Source organism: Cryptomeria japonica, chromosome 5, assembly GCF_030272615.1.
Source record: "Cryptomeria japonica chromosome 5, Sugi_1.0, whole genome shotgun sequence".
Lineage (NCBI taxonomy): Eukaryota > Viridiplantae > Streptophyta > Pinopsida > Cupressales > Cupressaceae > Cryptomeria > Cryptomeria japonica.
Genome location: NC_081409.1, coordinates 77,396,777 through 77,421,014, shown reverse-complemented (window position 1 = coordinate 77,421,014; position 24,238 = coordinate 77,396,777). Strand labels below are relative to the sequence as shown.

At 40.3% G+C, this 24,238-nt stretch overlaps 1 protein-coding gene across 1 annotated transcript in view; it reads left to right on the top strand.

Moving 5' to 3' along the window:
• Positions 1 to 23,088, top strand: part of LOC131032755 (uncharacterized) — a 29,117-nt gene extending 6,029 nt beyond the window's left edge. Inside the window, exons 2-3 of the mRNA XM_057963804.2 lie at positions 21,930 to 22,006; positions 22,157 to 23,088. Coding sequence (XP_057819787.2) covers positions 21,938 to 22,006; positions 22,157 to 22,786 — 699 coding nt within the window. The 5' untranslated portion in view covers positions 21,930 to 21,937 and the 3' untranslated portion in view covers positions 22,787 to 23,088. The remainder of the gene's footprint in view (positions 1 to 21,929; positions 22,007 to 22,156) is intronic.
• The last annotated feature ends 1,150 nt before the right edge of the window (positions 23,089 to 24,238 follow it).

Below are 24,238 nucleotides of genomic sequence, written 5' to 3'. Positions count from 1 at the left end.
AGGGTTCATGGTGGACAAGTGATACAACAGAACCAATAACTTGGTTTTCATCAAAGTCACAAGTTTGAAGTTGTTTCTTTTTGTAAAATTGACTTAAGTCACCTACTGTAACTAAAGTTATCTTTTTGGATTGAGCTTTGTAAAAGTTAGGTAAATCCTAACTTTTCTTCAAAAAGCTAGTTATTCTAAGCATTGGCTTATGTAGTTATCCTAAGTGGATTACCCAGGTAGTTGTCCTAAGTAGTTAGACTAAGTGGTTACAAGGTAGTTGTTCTCTCAAATGCCTATAAATACGAGGCTATTTTCATTTTTAAAGGGCGGAGGGTGGGGGGAGATTCTTAGAGAGGGGAAACTCTGCAAAAATTGTTAGAGGATCTTGTAATGAATTTTGATTTTACACTATGTACAAAGAGGTTTATGAGATTGTATAATCTCACAAAGACAATAAAGAAAGCTTTCAAGTTCGTATGTTCTTGATGTTCTTCTAAGTTGTCATTACTAATTTTCTTCATATGTTAAATTGGTGATTCCTTTTTGTGCCCACGTGAATTATCAGCAATCTATGCAATTGATGTAATGAAACACAATCACTTCCTGGTATCTTGAGTTTGATGTGTAAAAATAACTTATCTTTCCATATGTCAAGATTTGTTAGCTTTATTTCTTCATCATTGCATATCAAAAACCAATTTTGTGCTCAAACCCCCTTTGTAATCATTATTAGTTGTGGAATCTCATTTGGTGTTCATATGTCTGCCATTGGGGTTTCTGTTATTCACCTTTCTTTAGTTTAGTTTTGTCTCCTTTTTGTACTTTCCGTTAAAAAGTACACAAAAATCCCGAATACCCCCATCATATGAGGGAGCTGCCCCTCTCAAACGCAGAGGAAGATTGTGGCTTCACCATAATCTCCCCAACTGTGGGAACGGTTGTCACTGCTCTTCGGGCAAACAAGGTCAATTTTGAAGGTGAATTCGCAGTGACAAATCTGTTTACCAACAATGAGATAAACTGATCCATAATCAGGGGCAGGCATGCCACACTCTGGCACATCAGCATGTGGATTCAAATGAGTGCCTCAATACAAGGTCTATAATGTATGTCACATGCCATGACGTGCAATCAAGGGCTAATACAGAGAACAACTCAAAATGCAGAAATAAACATTCTTGCAATTGCACACACAAAATGCCAAGACGATTAATTCTGGAGAAGCCCTCAAATGGGCAGAAAACTCCTGGAAGAATGAGCAGCGCTCTTATGCCACTAAACTGCAGAAAGTGTCACATTGCCTCGATGGGCTTACAAATATACCTGCATGCTATCCCGAAGAGAACATGAGCTACACTGACAGAAGTGTGCGATGAAGGACCACAACATTTGTAGTCAGAAAAGATGGACTTATAGCTCTGCATGAAGGACTTATACCACCAAACTCCTTGAAATGTATTTGCTGTCCACACTTGCAGCAGCCCCATTGGCTCAATATGCAACCTCTATTGTAATTGAGTTGTTACCGTTGTCCAACAAGACAACATTGGCACTCAATGGGATGCTGGAAGGTCGCTCCACACTTGTGGCAGGATACCTCTACCTTCCATCAACACCCTGTCAACTAACCAGTCTCTGCCAACTTGTCAGCCTATATGCATGGCTCCAACAATCTCTAATAGGCAAGCCTAGAGCATGGTTCCAACCATCTCTAATATGCAAGCCTAATGGTTCCAAGCTTTGCCTAAAAAGCCTCCCATGGCTCTGACATTCTCTGCCAGCCGGGTCAAGCAAAGCTCAGCCAAGCCCCTTTAGCACCGTTAGCCCAAATGGCTCTGGCTTGCATAGACAGCCAGCTCACCAACTCTGGCATTGGCCAAGGGCCCAAGGGTCGTAATGATGGCTTCACACACCTTTAAAATTAGGAGCCTCTCTTCTTTAACTCTTTGCTTTGTCCTTCTATCTTTTCAATAACCATGCTGGCCAGGGAATCAATGGGTGCTGCCCAACAGGCTAACTGATGCTCAACTCACAGGAAATCAGCTTGTGGCCTTCAACCATCACTGTTCAAAGCGATAGCAGCAATCATGGCTAGGGCAGAGAAAAATGGCATCACCTAGAACAGGGGAAATGATTGCCCAACAGATGATATGCACAGATGTGGGAAGGTGAAAGGATGATTGCCCAACATAGGAAAACAAAGTGCTTGCGAATCTGAATAGTTGCAAGTGCCCAAAGGGTAAACAATTTGTCATTAGAGAAACCCAAAATCACGTGCCCAAAGGGAGTAACAAGATGCTTGTAAGTAATGTGAATAGACATAGAAACAGTCACTGCCAAAGGAGCATTGCAGATTGCTGTTAGGGACAATGAACGACTATGCTCACTTAAGGAAAACATTGCCACTGTCAGGTTGCCACCTGCTGAACTACCCTTTTGACTTCCGCTCTATCACTGCACCCACTCTGTTGCTGCCATCTACACCCACATGACATTTTGTCCCTTGTGCAAGTACTAGACAATTGCACATCTGCTTGATTAACTGATCAAACCATTTGTCTATTGTGGTGGCAACCATCATTCCTGACAGTGGCATTGTTTTCCTTAAGTGAGCAAGAAGATTTTTCTATTGCCACCACAATAGTTGCAACCACAATAGTTGCAACCGTAATAAATTTTCCTTAAGTGAGCAATGAACTACCCTTTTGACTTCCTATTGCCACCACAATAGCTGCAACCATATTTCCTATTGATGAACTCCTCCGGCTTAGCTATATACCAAAAGAAGATTTTCCCTTGTTGTGCTAGGTCAATTCTTGACAAGAATGTCAAACAATGCAACTCATCATGTTCATTTGTCTCATGGATTCTACACTTCCTAGACGATGCAAACTCGGACAAACTGCTTGGATGAAGCTGTGCATTCAATGACCACCAAAGTTGAGAGATATCAACTTGCTGATCATTGTGAAACTGCTGCTGCTCCATTGAGAAATCTTTTCTTTTGGAATTTTCTGATTTTTTGATTTTTTCTAATTTTTTTGGTTTTTCACCTTTTTTGGTTTTTTGAATAAGAGAGATCTAGCAAATCTCCAATATGACTTTGAAAGCTCAACTGGTTCTAGCTGTCATGTCCCCTAACAAATGATTGAAAATTGTATAAAAAAAAAATATATATTAATTATATTATATGAATCCTTCCATTCGTTTATATAAATAATTAATATACTCTTGCTCTATGAGTAAAAGACATTAACTTATATCTTTTGATTAGCGCTGTAAATAGTGTCTAACTATTACGGGAATTCCAACTGCCTGATGTAATAAAAGGATGGATGATAGCCTCGAGGAGGGGGAGTAGAATGTTATAAACATTATCAAACCAGAGATAGGAGTTGATTATCTACACGATATCAACCATGGAAGATTGAATCCCCTTTCGTCAGGAAAAACCTGGCCTATTGGTGGCGATGGGAGATGTGAGCAGTGGAACACAGTTCGTCTAGCGAATACCAAAGTTCACTGCAGTAGCGTAAAGACTCTGAATATTTGCACCAACCCTTGTCCGAGATAGAGAGCATTTCCAAAGCACGACGTCGGGAACTCCGCACAAGTGCGAATGTCTACTATGGTATCGGGAGGGAGATTTACGATACACATGACTTGTGATTGCCGTGCATACGTGCCGAAGGCTTCCAGAACATAAATAAGATAGATGATATAACCCGAGTTGTGGCTATCGATTGCAGTGACGGAATGTTTCCAGAACGCGGGATGAAGACATCTTCACCATCAGAACCTGTGGCTTGAATCAATATCGGGAGTCATCAAACGGAGCACGTGATTGTATCCAGTAACCAGATCGTAGTTGTTGGCCATGCGATTAAGGATCAGAGGGAAGCAAAAAAAAATGGTGTTGAGTTCCACACGCTATCAACCTATGAGCAAGAGGTGACGCTTCCGGGGAGACCACAACAAAAGTCTGGCAATACAGTTGCGAACCAACAGGTGCACTTGTAGTGTTCTTTTATATGAAATTAAACATTGATTATTCAATCAAGGTTATGTTGGTTAAATAAGGCATGAAAGTTAGTTTATATGCATGGGTCATACTATTGAGTCAAAATCATAGTTGCATGGAATATACGATTGATTGAAAACCTTAGATGTATGGAATACATTGTTGAAAGAAATCATAGACAACTCGAAATCAACCAGTTTAATGAAATAGTACAACACTATATTTTGGGAATACAAATGTATTTGCATTCAGATCTAGTAAGGGACTTCACACTAGCTGCGTAAACTACTTCCTTTCTTTTGCAAGTCCAACTGATGACCCAATGTTCTTTCCTTCCTCCTATGATAATTCTGTTGAGTGTTGAGGATGTCTCTTCACTTATCTTCCACTGAATTCACTTGTTCAAGAGTTCGCATTCATGTATTTACTGTCATCCCCTCCTAGTGCCAATTTTGTTTATACGTTTTTTATGCACTATGCAACACAAAATAAAATACTAAGTATTCTATCCTCTCTTGAACAATATCCTCCTAAGTGCTAAATTGCGTGATCAAATGGGATGACTCCAAGGTTCCGAATGTCAGGTCTTGACGTGCTCTTGGATAGACTCAATGTGTATGATGTGCTGTTGGAACGTGGAAATTCACTTAACTTAAAAAAAATGATAAAAAGGGTGAGGGTTTAGGAAGCTAGTCTAATCCTAGGAATGTAAGAGTCTATGAATGACTTAGTGAAATTCAACTAAACTTTGCTTTGCCATGCAAAAGCAACAACTCCACAAAGTTTAGTGCGATCTTCTGAGGTAAGCATATGATATTTGACATAGACACCATCAAGAGGATGCATATCAATTAATAAGTAGCAATAGAAGTTAAGCTTGGATAAATGAGTTCAACAATCAACAAAATACTAGTAGTATGAACATAAGAATTCCACCATTAATCATCCACAATAATCTTCCATCCATCTAATTACCATCATCTAACATGAAGATCCAACATGAAACCATGCAATTATGTAAAAGAAACAATGCATTCCACCGTATCTTCAATGAAAAGGATGTTTATTTACAAGCTTGGCAACAATTTTTGCCTTCTCCTTTACTTCTAATTGCTAACTGCCATTGAACTATTAACCATTAACCCTCACAAATGAGAAAATTGAGCCTTATATAGATAGCTCTTTACAATGAGTGGCTTAGATTGATTCACAATCAATGGCCAAGATTACAAGATAGAAACCCTAATTAGGGTTTGTTACACCCATTACGTAGCATTTAATGCTTGACCAATGATAAAATTACATTTTGTAGGACACGGCCTTCTTTGAATGATTAACTAGTGATTGATGAGGGTAGGTACATCGGACTTTGTGCCCACATGTGATAGTTATCCTCCTCGTTGGATAAGTCATATGCATTGAATCTGGACGTCTTGAATTGGAATGATGTGTAGGGTGAGGTGGTGATGACTGGGCACCACCTCAACTACTTGCATGCCTTGTAACTCATCACAAGTTGTAGGTGATTGAGGCATATGTCTTGATACTTAACATTTCCAAGCGCTTGCAGTGATGATGGAGGAAATGAGATGATGAATTGCATCATCTTGCCTGACTTGATCATCTTCTCCAATTCTCTTTCATGCATTGGGAAATTTCTTGATGTACTGGTGATGATTCTTGGATTTTCGGATGAAATTCAAGATAGTTGTAAAATTCCTTCCTTTAGCACTTCATCTCTTATGCTTGCTCTTGCATTCATCTCTCACGTTGTAGTGCTTTGCGTTCACCTTCATTCTGATTTTAACCTCTCATCCATTGCAATCACCTTGAATGTATGGATTTTGTCCTTAGCATTCCTTCTTCTTGCCTGATTTGATCTCTACTCTTTGCCCTATAGCGTCTTTGCTTTCGCTGCCTTCATGGTGTGATGTTGTTTGCCCTCTCGGGTGAATAACTTAAAGCACACAGATAAAACACCTAATGCAGAATACTAATGCCATAGATATCAGATGCAATATATCAAATGTTATTCCATTCATAATCGTTCTTTTACAAGTTACATTCCGAAGTATATAAAGATGCCCCAAGTGCGCTCCCTGTTTACAACCCTCAGAACCATACGAAAGTCCATGGCGCACATCATTTCTGTGATATTTTAAGGTGTAAAAACCCTTCTTCTCCACTCTAATATTTTCAGCGTCCTGGCTCCATATGTCATCGAATGATTTTTCAATCTGGTCGTCGTTTTTTTTTTTTTTCCACTGTAATGTCCCCGATGGCACCCCGGCCATACAACCTCCTCATACGGTCAACAACCTCCTTACCGTACGGACACACCTCCAGCGTACGGACGCTTCCCGTGCGGTCAATATCCCTCCACCGTACGGCTGTGTTTGTTTGTGCGGTGTACTTGGCGTGCGGGTGTGTGCAATCTCCTTCCTCCATGTTGTTTCCCTCTTTATTTATTTTCCTTTGTTCACCTCTTCTATTGTGCGGGTTAAAATAGCCACCGCACGGTGCCACCATGCGGTGGACACATGGTGCCACCGTACGGTGGGCACACGGTACCATTGCACGATGACCCCACGGTGCCACCGGATGGTGACCACGCGGTGCCACCGCACAGTGGACCCGCGGTGCCACCGTACGGTGACCACGCGGTGCCAATGCACGGTGGACCCGCGGTGCCACTGCACGGTGGACCCACGGTGCCACCGCACGGTGCACTTTGCCTTTCTCTCTTTTTTTAAAGTCGTACGGTCAACTTCCGTACGGACCCGTACAGTAGTACGGATTTTTTTTTTCCAATTTTTTTGACCGTATGGTCGCCTGTCGTACGACCGTACGTTTTTTTTTTTTGATCTCCTAATTTAGTTGTCTAGAGAGTCGTCGGCTCGGGTCCCCTGTCTCTGGGATCGCCCTTCATTCTTCTCGGTTTTCCTTGCCCGAGAGTCTCTTGCTGTGGTCCTGTGCCTCTTGAGTCGCCTGCCCAGCCTCTCGAGTCCCCCTTTGGGCTCTCGGGTCCCCCTCTGGGCTCTCGGGTGTCCGTCCGGCCTCTCGGGTCCCCTACGCGCTTCGCGTGGTAGGGTTTCAATTTGGATCCTTTGGTGGCCAATCTACTTTCAATGGCCATCCGAAGACCTGGAACCACAAATTCTACAGGGACCATGGTCTCCTTCCCATACTGTTGTAACCATTTCACACATCGCCCCATTGCAAATGGGGACCCTTGCTTTTTGCTTTTTAGGGTTTGTTTTCTAGGTCTTTTAGGGTTTTGTTAGTTAGCCTTTGCATTTTGAGTGCTGTCGGGGAGATCAATAGGATAGCAGGTCCTGCTAGTTTGAAAGTCCTGATCCTGAAATTTGGCTAGTCTGAAAGTCCTGATCCTGAAATTTGGCTAAGTCTGGAATGTCCTGATCCTGAATTTGACTAAGTCTAGAAACTGAAAAACCTCAAAAAACTAGATTTTGCAATATAACTCCTGGAGGTCTGAAACCACTCTCAAACATCTTGAAAGTATATATGGAATATAACTTAAAGTATAAGTGACATTTTCTTATACTTAAGTGTTATATTCCATAAAAATTATCCTGATAGAGAGTTCAAAAAGTCAAATTTCGCTCCTGTCCTTCACTGAGGATCCAGAGCGAATTTCGCTCCTGTTCCTCTCCAAGGGACCAAGGCAAAGCACTCCTGTCCCTCACCAAGGGTCCAGGGCGAAAAAGCTTATTTGGGTCATTCCTGGCCTTGTTTGGTCAGATTGAAACATCAAAGGCATGGTGAAGGACGAAATGAGCATGATAGAGCATCCAGACTTGATCAAAGACAATGAAATGATGGAGTTTTTGTCTACAAAGGTAAAAGCGCTCCTGTCCCTCACCAAGGGACCAGAGCGATTTTCTTTATATACACATTTTTAGACCTTTCTTAGACTTGAACTCTTATTCATGGCGTGTAACAAGATGATATCTTCCTTAGCCAAGACATTTCATGGTGAAAAGTGAAGCATTTTGGCCTAGAAGACAAAATTCGCTCCTGCCCCTCACTGAAGGACCAGGGCGAAAATCTCTAGAACATCAATTTTGCCTTGCAAAAAACGAGTTGAACATGCACTGAAGGGACGAAAGGGATCATTGCTAGCCCCATAACGTGAATTGGCAATTAAAAAATGAAGGATTGAGGACAAAAGTGAAAAGGCGCTCCTGTCCCTCTCCAAGGGACCAGAGCGAAGTTATCAAAATTCATTATTTTTTGCCTTATTTTAGCAAATCGCACTAGATGCCAAGTTCGCCAAAAAACTTCGAAATATTTTAAAAAATTCTAATTAAATTGGCATTTAATGAAAAGCGCATAGCATTTAATAATTAATTTTGAGCCTTGGAAAATCGTTTTTTTTTAATTAATTGAGGCATTTCGAAATTAATTATTATTAATTTAAAATTTAAAAGAAGAGCGCTTGAGGTATCATTTTTTATTGCTTAATTAAGTCGGCCTCTTCCTTTTTAGTTTTATTTATTTTTTGGCCTATTTTCATCAAGTCGGCCTATGGGGAGGTGAAATGGTGAGCGCTCTATATATTTGGGGTGTGTTTTTCATTATTCAAATCATTCACTCATTGTTTCAAGTGCAATTTGGAGAAGCAAGGAAGGAGGTGCGAAATCTAGCTTGTGTGGAGCGAATTTCTACCAAGTGTGGAGACTAAGGAAGGCGAAATTCATCTTGAAGGCTATTGGAGAGGCGTATTTCTTGCTAGATTGGAGGATAAATTCCAGATGTTTTGAAGGTATTTGAAGGCGAATTTCCAGATTTTTGAAGAGGAAGGTGGAGTTCTTTTCCAAGCTAAAGGAGGTGCATTTTATCCAAGGGAGAGCTTTGATCTACATTTTGCCTAGCAAATTCATCTTATTTTTGCATCATTTTTTAGAATTAATTCCCAAGTGGAGGTATGGCGTAATCACCTTGGCACCATTTTTTTTGAAGATTTAAATTTTGCGTTTTGTTTTGAAAATCCTAAATTAGGAAATGATAACTCAAGATTTATCATGAAGTTTCCTAATTAAAATCTTAAATCTTCCTTTTGAATCCTAATTTCTACACTTCAAGATATATTATTAATTGTGAAATGTTGTGTAGGTATCAAGATGGCGACTCTCAAGCTCGAAAGATCTACAAGTCGGCGGGTTCTCATCAAGGACGATCAAGCAAGGACAAGGGCGACCTCCTCCAGTCTAGCATCGACAAGGACGACCTTCTTCGATCCAGCATCATCAAGATAAGGGCGACCTCTTCCAATCCAGCATTCCAAGGAAAGGTACATCATCATCCTGCAAATCAAGGACACAAGAAGTCAGAGCAAAGGGTTCGTTGAAGAAGCAGATAATTTCAGAAGAGTTAATTAAAGATAGCTTCTCAACAACATCAAGTTGAATATCTACCAAGTTACAAGTGTTAGATGAGGTGGCATCCCAGTCATCACTCCTCCAGTCAGTGTGGTCCACCTCAGCATGTCCAGATTCAATGTACCTAACTCATGGAAGGTGGCACAAACTCCGATGTACCTACCCCAACTATCCATTGGTGGAATTTTCTAGAGAGGACATGTGTCCAGGCAATACAATTATTTCATTGGTCGAGCATTAAATGTTATGTAATGGTTGTAACAAACCCTAATTAGGGTTTTCATTGTAAAATCTTGGCCATTGATCTCGAATTGATCTCAGCCATCGAATTGTATTATGGGCACTATATAAACCCCGACTCTTCATTTTGTAAAATAGTTAGAAAATAGTTGGAAGCAGTTAGAAGACAGATAGAGAGTAGTTAGAAGGTGATTAGCTAGTTGATAGAATAGCAATTAGAGTAGAGTAGAGAGAGAAGGCAAAGATTGTTGCCAAGATGTTGTTGTAAAAGACTTGTAACTTCATTGAGGAAATGGTGAAATTTATGGGTCGATTCGACAATTTGCATGGTCTCTATACTTCTCATGTTTGATTTTATGATTAGATGAGTGGAAGAAATGTGCTTGATTGATGGTGGAATTCGTATATCCATACTACTAGCAGTTTGTTGATTGCAGACTTGCCTTGTGTAGTCAACTGGAATCATTCAGCTTAAGCTTAACTTCAATTGTCGCTTCTTCATTGATATGCATCAACCTGATGGTGTCTATGCCTGCAGTGATGATTTGAACATCATAAAGCTTTCCTTTGAAGATCGCACTAGCCTTGTGGAGATGGTCCAGCGATGTCAAAACAAGACTTAGTTAGAATTTCATCGAAGATCAATCATTGCTCCTACATTCCTTAGTATTAGGATTAGATCCTCTCCTCGCCCTTGTCTTTTTTTCCTTTTTTTTTTCAAGTCTAAGCTAGTAAGAGCCTGTGTTCCAGCAATATCCAAAGCAGATCAGACGTTCAATCATCAAATGTAAGTCCCCTTGTGATTCCAGCAAATCACATCATACCACAGAGAGCTTATCCACACGTAGAGACCCTACATACAAGAACCTTGAAGTCATCCCGATTGATCCTTTTCGCGACATCTTCAGCATTCGGAGGCTTTACTCAAGAGAGGATAAGGTACCTTTAGGTATTTTATTCTGTGTTTGATAGTGTACAAAATACACGTCAACACGTACATAAGAAGAAGAAGAATAATAAAGATTTTGAAAGCTGCGGCCTTCCACACAAGGTTCCAATCGTTGCCGACACAATTGATCTTCGGATTCTCTACGTCACCGAGGTTTGGGGCGTCTCCCTTCCAATATTCTATGTATTCTTGCAGTACGCCTCCTCTGTTATTTGCTCTGGTTCCTCTACTTCGAGCCTGTAGCTCTGGAACATTTCGTAATCCTCCATCTGCCAGTGGACGAGCCCGTTTAATGACCCTGTCTCATCCTCAGAGCATTCTCCTAGTTTGAGAATCCCTTCGTCGTTGGGCTCCCTGCAGCCCCGTCCTTTGTCCCTCGGGTAGCATTTTCCTTCACCCTCCGATTCCGAAGATAATGCCAGTTCCTTGTCAACAACCTGGGTCCTCAGATCAATGGTGTACTTCTGCCCCCCTTTCTCCATAGAAAGGGTGTTCTTTTTCCAGTCGTGGTTCACCTTTGCTATAACCAACCACCCTCTGCCTAAGATGGCGTCGTACCCCTTCTTCTTGAGTGGGATTACCACAAAATCTAGTATGAAAGGTTGCATGCTGATGGTGACCGGCTGGGCCATCAGGGTGCCGAGTGGCTTGATGTCATGCTGGTCTGCACCTACCAAGTTGAACGTGGGCGACCATAGTGTTGGCTTCCCCAGCTTCTTCCATGTATCCTTTGGTAGTACATTCACCTCCGAACCTCCGTCCACGATGGTGTCTTTGAGGATAGCCCCGAGAATTCCCATCTCTGCTATAGCAGAATGCCGACCACTATTTAAGGCCAACAACATTGGGTCAGTCGAGGGGTTGACCGGAACTTCCGCTCGTGTGGCATGCAAAGGTGCCTGCGCAGTGGTTTGTATGGAATTAAAAATGGCGGTTCGTAACTGTGGCATTGTTTCTAGAAGGTCCTTTACCCTTATAGGTACTTCCATCTGCAGTACTTGCCCAATGATGTTATTTTCCGCTTCTGTACGGGATGATGTACTCGCCACCTCGTTGTCCCGTCGTTCGGCTATCATCTCTCATTCAATATTGGCCTTTGCCTCCCGTAATCTCTCCTTATCCATACGGGGGTCGAGATAAGTGGCTTTTTTCGTCTGGGCGCGGGTGATTGCTAGTACTTCTTTCTCACCAGTCTTCTCAGCCTTTTCAATGTTGAGGAGATTAACCCCTGCTTGTGGGCAATTTGCGTCCTCATGGTCGCCTGGCCCACACCATCGACAAAGGTGCTGAGGGGTGGCTTCCTTTGTGCAATCACGGGCAAAGTGCCCCCACTGATTACAGGCCCTACATTGGATAATTGGCCGGCCCTTGGCATCATACTGGATACGGCTTCCGTTATTGTTATTGTCGCTATTCCTTCCGCCACCGCGTCTGTTGTCCCGGTAACCTCCAGATGATGCCGTTGTATTGGTTTGCTGGGCCGTACCCGCTGGTGCGGATGTTGTGGCCTGCTCTGTGAATAACACTTGGCTCATTTGCGTACTTCGGGTTTTCATGTTGTATGGGCACTCCTTGGTGGAGTGTCCCATCACTTGGCAAATCTCGCAGAATGCCTTCTTCGGGCAAGTACCCTTTGTGTGCCCCTCCTCTTTGCACTCAGTGCACCATATGTCCCCTTTGGTCCGACCGGTGCTTTTCATTGTTTTGAATTCCCTCCTCATTTGCTCCATGTCTTTCTGGAGCGCTTGCACCCGTTTGCCAGCCTCGATGTCGTGGCTGCTTTCCTGTGACGAGTCATCCTCCTCGGATGAGCTATCCTTCTTCTTTTTCTTCGATGTCTTGGTCTCGCTCTTGAGATCCATCGCTCTATTGTATGCGTCTTCGTACGATGTAGGTGGAACGATTTTCATCTTCTTTCGGAGGGAATGCTTTAGTCCCTCCACGAACCATCGCTTTTTCAACCCATCTGCTGGTTGACTCTCCATTTTTCCCAATAGTTCCTTCAGTCGCCGACTATAGGCTCGGATAGTCTCGTTCTTGTTTTGCTTCGTTCCATAGATCTCAGTGACTATTTCGTTGTCATCTCTCAGGAGGTGGAACTCTATCCCAAACTCCTTCTTCAGGTCGGGCCATGTGCCGACTTTGGCCTTATCCATGTCTGAGTACTAGTCTATGGCCACTCCCCTTAAAGTTGTTGGGAATTGTGTTACCCATTCGTTTTGGTCAGTAACACCGTTCGCTGACCATATGGTTTCGCACGTTCGACAATGGCGGACGAGATCTTCCTTCCCCTCGCCGTTGAACTTCGGCAACTTCTGTTTACTGGCCATCCCACCGCTCGGTCTCGCTCCTCTAGTGCCTTGTGTGCTTGTACTTGGTGATCCTTTGCCTCCGCCTCCTGCACTTGACCCTCCACTCGTGGGTCCTCCGGAGAAGGTTGTTGACCCCGAACCGAACAAATTACCTCTCTTACGGTACCCTTGTGCTCCCTTGGCACCGTTGGCCGTACCATCACCTTCGGTCGTCTCCCTCCGGTTGTCCTCCGAAATGGACAAATTCTTTAGTAGGTCTCTGGTAGCGTCAATCAAGTTTAGATTTTACCTTGTTTGTTCCACCAACTCTTCGTGACTTCTTACCCTACGGTGGTGGTATTCAGGCGAACTGTAGAGGTCGCCTTCAGCACCCTCTGTGACTCCTAGGTTCCCTTCGGGCAACCCTACGACAGTGTAGAGAGTGTACTTCTCTCTGTCTATCTCTGCCTCCGCAACCTTCGTGACACCTCCTGGGTTCCCTTCGAGCAACCCCTCGGCCGGTCGTCCCTCGGCAAGCTGCCTTAGCCTACGCCTTCGTTCTACTTGTTGCTCCAGAATCAAGGCCCTTTGCGCGACTTCCCACTCGTTCGTTTCTTTTTCTTTTTTCTATCTTTATTTAATACATTGGGCATAAATCACTTCCGTACATAGCAAGCACACGCCATGTACAAAAAAAAAACTTTTATTATTTTTCCTTTCGGCCACAATTTATCTCAACATTGTGTCGGGATTATTACAGGGTTCAATTTCCCCTTCGCTAATTGTTTTGTGGGCGCGTCGTCGGCCTCTAGGTTCATCTCACCGATGGGTAGGCCCATCGCGTCCGTGCGCCATCCGCGTCTTTCGTTCCCGAGTACGTCTAGGCAACGGCGCCAAATGTTTGCCCTCTCGGGTGAATAACTTAAAGCACACAGTTAAAACACGTAATGCAGAATACTAATGCCATAGATATCAGATGCAATATATCAGATGTTATTCCATTCATAATCATTCTTTTACAAGTTACATTACGAAGTATATAAAGATGCGGAGGGGTGCGAGCGCCAACCGTCGCACCGCAACTGCCACCCCTCGGTTGCCAACTAACCAACACAATTACAACTTAATTAACTAGTTTTATTTCCGTGTACAATATTGCCGCCAACAGACGTCCTTCTCTCACATTTATCAATGTGAATGTCTTGATGTGCTTGAGCTCTTTCTCTTTGCATCCATCATCATACTGGGGAATTCCGACCTATGATGTGTTTCATCTTTCAACCTTAGAATCCGTCATCTTCACAAGCTGGTGAGATGTCTTTCTCTACCTTGAATGTATTGTTCTTGTTCTTCTTTTGTCATTTTATCTATTGTACCTGCTCATTGATGATGTTGACCTTCACCTGGTGATGAAGGGTCCTCCATTGCATCATTGTGAAATCCTCTTCATGCCATCCTTGAGGGTCTTCGCCTTAGTAGAGTCCTTTTGCACTTGATTCCTTGTCTTGCACATGCTAAATTCCTTGACGTCTCTCTGAATGTTCATCTTTCTCAGCCTTCTTTCCTTGCATCAAAACCTGAAAGGAGACAAAAAAAAATCATGATAATAAAGCAACCTTTCATACCCCTAGTGCATCACTAATCAATAATTCAAATCTGGAAATGGTAGTCTGCTGATAAAATTTGCTTGCAATCAGGTCTGATTTCCATTGGTTTCAGGTCTGAGACCTGTTATTACTCATTAGATTTCTAAGCCATGGATTGGAAGTAACATCTAGATGGGTGGACTTTTGATGGGGCATAGGAAGTTTGGTCTTTTGGACACCAACTGGAAGTGGTCGGACTTTTAGATGAGCATTGACAGTGTTTGGACTTTTGATAGGGCACTGACAGTGGTCGGACTTTTGGTTGTTAAGTAGAAGTGATAACTTCCTTCTTGATCACCTTTATTTCTTCATTTCTTCATCGACCTTAGTCATTTGTTTGATCAGACATTCAAATCATTCTTACCTTCCTTCATGAAAGCAACCTCATCTTTATTGCTCAAGCATTGATACAGCAGCATAATCGTCATTTCCTAGCCTTGGGCCAGACCCTTTTGATGTTAAGTGGAAATGACCTAGAGCTGGTCGGACTTTTAGATGCCCATTGACAGTGGTTGGACTTTTAGACACCCATTGACAGTGCTTACAATAAGTCGGACTTTTGGGGTTGCTTACAATCATCATGATGAGGCGGCCTTGTGGTCTTTAACCATCTTTACGAGGCGCCATATCGAGTGAGGAATCTTTCACCGTTCCCCCTCCTTCCCTTCCTTCTTTCCACATGATATATATATATATATATATATATATATATATATATATGGAATATTACTTATTAATACCACAGTAATCTAATAGATTATAACATATCGCCTTGCTGTAGATATGATTGCATTTGCCGATGCAAATGTAATTCTGGTTTGATTACTGCCATAATCCTTAAATTCTGCTCACAAATCTGCTACATATCTGCTCATAAGTCTGCTATAATAATCTTCATTTCTGCACATAAATCTCCTTCAGGAATCTGCTATAATTTACACTCAGATCTTGTCTAAAAATCTCCTCCCAGGTCAACTATTAGAGCCTGATTCTTCATTGCTTCTGATCTGTACATGTATGATAGGATAACCCCGAATTGCTTCTGCTGTTTGTTTAATTGTCTCTGCTATATGAGTACTTCTGCTGGATGATTGATTGTCTCCTCCTTGCACTTACTTTCCTACCCACAAGAATTTGATATGTTGCTATTTAACCAGATCTGCTGTGAATGAAATATCTTTGCTGATGTTCGATTCTCTGCTCTGGTGGCTGATGTTTATTACCGATTTGCAGTATTCAAATTTCTGATCTGACTCTTTATTCTGTTCTATCTCTGCTCCTCTTTCTTCATTTAGTCTGCTCTAAATGGAAGAGACGTGCAATCGAAACCCCTGATGAATGACCTCCAAAGACCTTCCTTTTATACCCCATACATGCCAAAAGTTGTGACCTTTTGAAACACATCGGCCAGCTTGAAGAATTATTATTTATTTATTATTATATATTTTTTGATTAATTAAAAACCCTTGCCCTAGGGTAGGCACACCTTTCTATGGGGGTTGGCTCTCTTATTGAGGTTAAAAATAAACTAAAAATTATTTTGATTTCTTTTTACAAGGTCAGCTCTTGAAGGGGCATCCAATAGTTGCATTTTATTTTATTTATTATATTTATTATTTTGTTGCCTTTAACCAGGTTGGTTTTTAGATCTGTTTTCATTTTATCATTTTATCTTTTTAGAGCGGAGGCATGACATATTGCCCAATTCTGCTCACACCAGTGCCAAATCTATGAATGTGATTCTCTGCTCTGATCTCTAGACCTTTGTTCAATCCAAATGGTCTAGACAAGTGCCCTTGTCCTCTTGGACAATGGCCCCTAGCACCCTTGTCCAAACCAGAACGGCCCAAATTTGAACCCTCTAACGATCATAAACAGTTGAGTAGGAATTGATTTGCGATGTCGGCCTTTTTTGTAGTTTTCAACACGTTTCATGAGGATAGGTATAAAAGCAAGTCTTATCCTCTCATTTGAAACATCTCTCAAGGAAATTCACTCCACAATTCAAATTCAAGGGAGCAAGCAATCAAGCATCATTAGAAAATTGAAGGAGATGTCAAGTATTCAAATTTCAAGCATTCAAGATGGCATCCATGATCAAATTCTTGTGAAGACATCTATGCATTCCTATATGACAACCACCTTTTCATGAAGACTTAAAGACACAGGAGATTCATAAAGGTATAACATTTCAATTCTAGATCTGGCCTCTACCCCTAAAGGCACGCTTTCTATTTCATTCATCATGGGATAAATTCCACCCAGAGTTTGAGCTAGGTAAATCCCTATCAACCCAACAACATTTTCCTCTTTTGTGTGCACAAGTGACATATTATGGAGAGAACAAATATATATCCAGAAAGTGCAGACTGAGACAAACAGAACTAGATTTTGTAGAAGCGAAAAATGTAGGACAAGGTCGCCTAGCCTCATTGTCCAACACTTTTCTAATGAAATTGCAAGGAGATACTTAGAACGACATCTTGATCCTGAATTTGTTTCGGATATCTGCCTTTGATAACTTTGGGACAAGGTCACGTAGCTCCATTGTCTCGCATTTTCAAGCTCAGGTTTCACATACAGGTTCCTCGTTGCTTCCCATTTCCAGATCTGTACTTGATGTCTGCATATCAGTTCTAAGATTGTCTGTTTATGCTGATCATTATCAATTTCACACCATTTAGCCCGAATTCATACACTTTCATAATCAATTTCAACTCCAACAAGGTGAAGTGAATCCAATTTGTGCTCAGCCCCTTTCCAATATTTTTGAGGTCGAACTTATTGAATTTCTTTCACCTTAATATCATGTAATTTGGTTGTAAAATGGTATTGATTCCTAGCTTGCATGTTTAGACTAGCGAATCCCATTTTTCACCTTTACACCTTGGAAACAATAGAGATGAATTTCCAAGACTTATTCTTGTGTATTTATTTAGAAGGTAGGACATTTCAATTGTGTGGGTTGTGTGCAAAGTCTACACAAATGGTAAGCTCTGAGCGGATGCAAAAGATGCAAAAAATTGATTGTAGATTTGATTGTGGCACAATTATTTTCATTAGATGTGCAATGCTCTTGCACCACTAGATCCTCAAAAAATCTAAATAGACACTCGATTTCTTGGAAATATGCCAAAGGGATTGCCTCAAAGAGATTTGTATCAAGCCATTCACCTACTAAGGGAGACAAACACCAAAAAATAGACCTTATAGGTACCCATATATGCAAAAAAGTGAAATTGAGAAAATTGTACATGAGATGTTGGAAGCAGGTATGATTTGTCATAGTCAAAGTGCTTATTTCTCTTTGGTGGTGATGGTATGGAAGAAGGATGACACCTGTCACATGTCTTTTGACTATTCTGATCTCAACAAGCTCAACATCAAAAATATGTTTCCTATTCCATTTATTGATAACTTGTTGAACTAAATGAAGCCATGTTTTTTTACAAAACTTACTCTTAGGTAAGGTTAATTAGAATTAAGAAAGATGCTCCCAAGACAACATTTAGGACCCATGAGGGTTGTTATGAGTTTTTTCATAATGCCATTTGGTCTTACAAATGCTTCTTCTACTTTTTGAAGTTTGATGAATTGCATTTTTAAGCCATTTGTGAGGAAGCTTGTATTAATGTTCTTTGATGATGTATTGATTTATAGCAAAACATGGGAGGAACATTTGCATCATGTTGATTAGGCATTACATATTCTCCAGTAACAACTTTGTGCTAAATCTTCTAAGTGAGCTTTTAGGACTCAAAGAGTTAGAGTATTTGTTGCACATTGTATCTCATGAAGGAGTCAAGGTTGATCCCAACAAAATCAAGGCTAAGGTGGAGTGGTTGGTTTCTAAATCCATTAAGAACTTGAGGGGTTACCATAGAAGATTTGTAAAGAATTATGACAACATAGTAGCACTCATGGCAACACTTTTGAAAATGGATGCTTTCAAGTGGAATGAGATGATCACACATTTGAGAGTCAAAGGAGGCTATGTGTACCACTCCAAATTTCACCAAAACTTCTGTTGTAGAGTGTGATGCTTCAAGAAGTGGAATAGGAGCATTTGTGCAAGAAGTTAGGCCCATTGCTTTTGAAAGTTATTGATTGAAGATAAAAATCAACTCAAATTTATTTGTCAGAAGGAAACTCAAGCTATTCATCATTTAGTTAAACAATTGAGGCCATACTTGATGGATAGACACTTAAAAGTCTAAACACATCATGATAGCCTAAAATATTTTTATAGTAGTGATTATCCTCTAAAGAACAACAAAAACAGGTTGAGAAGATGTTTGTATATGACTTTGAGATCATTTATAATAGAGAACAGGAGAATATAGTGGGTGATGCTCTATCTAGAAAGGATAGCAAGGATGAGGTGTTGTTGTATGTGATTTGATTGTTACAAATAGATTGAGTTAAATAAGTGAGACTAGAATGACTTGAGTAGCGCAGATAACTTTTGTTAGAAGAAAGACACCCTATGGTATAAAGAAACTATATCTATGCAAGAATTCCACCCTCAAAGAAAAGATTCTATACAAGCTACATGGTTCGCTAGTCAAGGTTCACTTAATATTTTTGAAGACATCAGCAAATCAAGTAGGATTTCTTTTGGGAAGGGCTTAAAGGGGATGCTCAAAAATTTGTGGCAGAATGTCTAGAATGTCAAAGAAATAAAGGTGAGACAGTCAAGACACTTGGTCTTTTGCAACCCTTGATTATTCCTATCTAGTGATGGGAAGAGCTTTCCATAAATTTCTTCATAGGTCTGCCAAAATTCGAAGGGAAGAATGTCATCATGGTAGTGGTGGATAGGCTCACCAAATATGCCCATTTTTGTGCTCTATCCCATTATTTTACAGCAAGTAAACTGGCCAAAGCATTTATAGAGAATATTTAGAAATGACATGGTACCCCAAAGGTTTCTGTAAGTGATTATTATCCTATATTCACTAGTATTTTTTGAACAGATCTATTGTCTTGTTTAGGTTTTCAACTAGCTTGTAGCTTTTTATATCATTCTTAGTCAAATGAGCAAATTGAGGTAGTTGCCAAATGCTTGGAGGGATATCTACATTGTTTCACTTGGATAGGAAGTGTCAATAGGTGGCTTGGCTATCATTAGTAGAATGGTGGTATAACAGTTCATAATTTGTAAAAAATGTTCCCATTTATGACATTGTATAGATACTACCTCCCATCCATCAATTATCATTGAAGGCTACACCAAGGCTTGGGATATGTACTTTTTGGTAGGAGAATTTGGCCATGGCAAAAAATAGAATAAAACATTAGGCTGACCAACTCTGTAATGAAAGGACTTTGAAGTAGGTGATTGGAATTTCTTGAGGTTGCAACCATATAAGCAAATGTCCCTAAAGTAACAAAAGAAAAATAACAAGCTATAACCTAAATGTTGTGGGTCTGATCAGATTTTGCAAAAGATTGGCAGTGTAGCTTATAACCTTGTGCTACCTCCAACAACAAAAGACATATAGTTTTTCACATCTTTTGTTTGAAGTGGGTTATTGGACAACAGATTTCAGCATAGACAATGTTACAGCTTGATGAAGGGGGAAGAATCATTTTGGATCTAGAATTAATTCTCCAAACACACACAAAGAAACTGAGTATGAGAACAATCATAGAGTATCTCATTAAGTGGAAGAGTATACTGGTTGAAGATACTGTATGGGAAAGTGATGATTTTGGGTAGAAGTATCCACAACTGACTAGCATTGAGGACAACAGTTGTGTGAATGAAATTGGGGAGGAGGGTGAGTGGGGGGGCATGCTTCACCAATAACCTATTTATTGTATTGAGATTTGTGATATCCTAGTATGAGCCACATAATCCTTAAATTTATTGTGAGTCTGTTAGTATAATTGTGGTACGCTAAGTCAGTCTCATTGAGATTAGAGTTCTAGTGTTACCTAATGATGCCTATATAGAAGGTAGTAAGTACTAGTTAAGCATCATATTGTGAATTCTGTTTTTATTGAAGACATTTGGAGTTTTAACCTCTCAAAGTGGATTATTATTATCAAATATTTGTAGCATATTTTCTATTATATTCTTCTCATGTGCAAGTAATTTCATTACACATTGCAAGAGCTTTGTTTTACATTGGTGTTGAGTTTAGCCTTTTAGATTAATTCAATACTCAGAAAATAGGAATTTAACTTAATTTCCAGATTATATGAATTGCTGTTAGTACTTAGGAATTTCCAGAATTAAGTAAAAGTTAAGAAATGAACAAAATGAACACACAACACACAAGTACCCTGGGAAAACCTCCTAGGAGGAAAAACCCAGCAAGAAAGATCCTCAGATCTGATTATGCCTTAAATACAATATTCTGATTACAACACTTATCTCTGATTGCTATCCAAACAACAAGTTGCCAAGGTGATGTAGAGTGATGCCCTAGTTGTAGATGATCAAGACATCCACCAGCAGAAGATAACTTCGATAGGCTGAAGCAGCATGTAGCTAAATGTTCTTGCAGTTCACCAAGGAGCAGATTTGCCAAGTGTAGGAGGGCAGATCACATTTAGGATCAGAGCAGATCGCATTGTATGTGTGTATGAAAATTGTATTTACTTCATTTGATGAACTCATATATATATCTTCCTCTAGGTATAAACCTCTAAAGTCGGCTTAGCATAAAATAACCTTTATTTTATTTATTATTATTCCTTAGCATGTTTTTATAAAGCGACATCAAGTGGTGTGAGGATAGGGTCTGCCCTATTTTATGTTGGCGTGAGAGAGAGGGCCCAGCCCTAAGAGTGGCGTGTGAGAAGGGAGAGAAGGGCCCAGCCCTTGGCGGATTCCAATGTTGCCTTAAGGCAATTGGAATCCGCATTCTACCTAGTCACAATCAACAAGTGGAACTGATATGTTTGCGGGTGTTGCTCATGATAGAATTTGGTATGCAATGCCCTAATGCTGATATTCACATCTTAGCTATGAGTTGTTATAGGATTGATGTTGAGAAAGCTATGAGACATTATAGCTATAAGCTGTATGGCTTATGAGATCATGCAGGTGCAAATCTGCATAAATCAGTTTCATACCGTAAATTGAAGATTTGAAGATGCTTGTTCCCAAGAGATAGCAAGAGTCTGATTATAATTCAAAGCTATCTGTGATTCTGTGTTATCACTTAGCTATTTATAGAATTGGACACTCAAATTTTGTGTATTTATTAACAGGGTTATTATTTTCACTTTTACTGTCTTAAGTTCTCTCTTAGTGATTTTTTGGTTTAATTTTTCTCATTGGCAATCTGGAATTTGGAAACAAAACATTTGATACCTCATACTCCTTTGTCTTGATATTCGAAGCTAAATATTTCCACTTGGCTCCCCAAAATGCAGAAGCAGGGATGCAAACAATCATATCACCTTGGTCCTGGTGCAAATACAAGCATTTATCGCATTCTCACAATAATTTGGTATTGTAATGCAATATTTTATGAGTTGCCAAACTTTGATTATGTGCATCTATGTTCAAACCTTTCTAGAATTCTATGTTTCATTCCTGTGCAAATTAACTTGTTAATTTCTAGATACAAGGCACTTTTTTAACTGGACCATTGTTTCAGGTAGATTCGGGAATTTTTTTCGTATCATCAGATTTGTACACAGCTCATGGAAAATGCAGGGTATCTTGTAACAATATGCAGAAAAAAGCAATAAGGCATGGCAATTATTTTTTGTCAAAACATTTATTAGAAAATAAGAAAATATCAGTCCAATGCAGTCTTGGCAGTGCACAAAATAAGTTGAGTACACTTCAGCAAGCTTTTAAAGAAGAGGAGAAGAAGGAATGGGAGGAATCCCAAGAACCATTATCAGCTCTGAATTTTAGCATTGAAGAAGTGGATGCAATTCTAGGGAAGGCTTTTGGTTGGGTACATTCTCCTTACTGGGGGGAAGAGAAAAGAAAAACTCTGCCTAAAAAAATTCTAGTATCAGCATCCTTGAGCTATTTAAGAAACCTAGGCCTCTCGGATGATGATCTCCACAAACTGTTAAAAAAATTCCCAGAAGTACTTGGATGCAGTCTTGAGGATGACCTAAAGAATAATATTGCTATTCTAGAGAGGGATTGGGGCATTAAAGGAAACACACTTCGGAACCTTCTCCTTCGCAATCCTAAGGTGTTAGGTTACAATGTTGACTGTAAAGGGGACTGTATGGCTCAGTGTACACGCTGCTGGGTTAGATTCTAGTTTGCATGGTTTCATATGGAAGCTTTTGTAGAGAGTGTCTGTTTCAACTCCTATTAGAAAGTCATATTGGAAAGCATCAATAGCAAGGCAGCAACCTAGATTATGAATTTTTATATTTGTTTCAGTGATGCCTCCAGGTGTTCATTTGATTGTATGCTTGTTGCAATGTATAGGTTTATTAATCTTCACAAATTCTGATATCATGGCAGGTTCAACATGAATTACTCCTATCTCTATAAAGCTGCAATATTTCTTGCTGAATTTTGAAGCAGGAATATGGCAGCAAGGGGGAATTTGTTTTAGGTAATGTTTTGGCAAGCTGTAGATGCTTACTTCTATTCTCTACAAGTGCTTAAGTTATGGTGTGGATTTAATCTCAAATATGTTTTTCAAGAAAGAGTATTTCTAATATCAAATAACTTGTCACTCAACCAATTAGGTTTCTTAGTTATTAGTTTCTTCTAAAAATATTTGCTCGCACTAATCAGATTTTGCCTGCAAAAGGCTTGGGTTCAAGAATTGATGGGCTCAGAGCCCTAATGTGTGTGAATGGAGGCAGATGCATGTTTTCAAATCTCACACAGGTGACACAGCCAAGGTCTCAAATTGCCCTTATTATAATAATCAAGAGTGTATTTAAACTGAAAGTTAATAATTGGTTAAACTTAAAATACACAAGCAGCAATCCAAAACAAGTTAAATAACTTGACACTTTCAAAATATTGGAAGGGATAGAATGAAAGAGCCTTCACATAACTCACAAATCCAGAAGAAGAGTTGTCAATCAGTTAAGGATTATATTTTATAAGAATATGGCTAAATTTCAGCCTTCAGAGTTCAGAGGATGGAAGTAGAACATCCACCCCTAGGGCGAGCAGTAGATTAATAAGCCTGATAGCCCTTTAGAATAGTAGGGGGCTACCTCTCAAAATAGTAGGGGGAGGTGGCATAATTTTCACCCTGCAGATTAATGAACAATTATCACCTTAGTCGAGCTTCATCAGAATAACGGCAGTGTTCACTCATGCATGGGGGCCCCTACTATTCTATGGCAGAATAACCCTCTTTATTAATCAGCTTGCTAGCCATAGAATTGTAGGGGGGGTAATTAATGTACGCCTGCTAGCCCTTCCTCTACAATTCGGCTGGGGGTAGGGGGGAGGTAGATTATTGTAGGGGGCTAGCCCTTCCCCTACAATTTGGCTGGGGGTAGGGGGCTAGAATACGCTAGAATAAGCATGCAGGGAGGGCTCTATCGAGAACTGAGTGCATAAGTTGACATACCCGGTTCAGCTGTCTATTATAGATTGGTATAGGTTCATAGGTTCAATGCCTACTGTATTTTGTTTGTACTCAAGTTATATGGAAATGTTTTCGCTACTGTAGATAGGTCCCATCCACTCATTCACCCCCTACTGTTCTATAGGCTAGCAAGTAGAACATTTTAAAGCA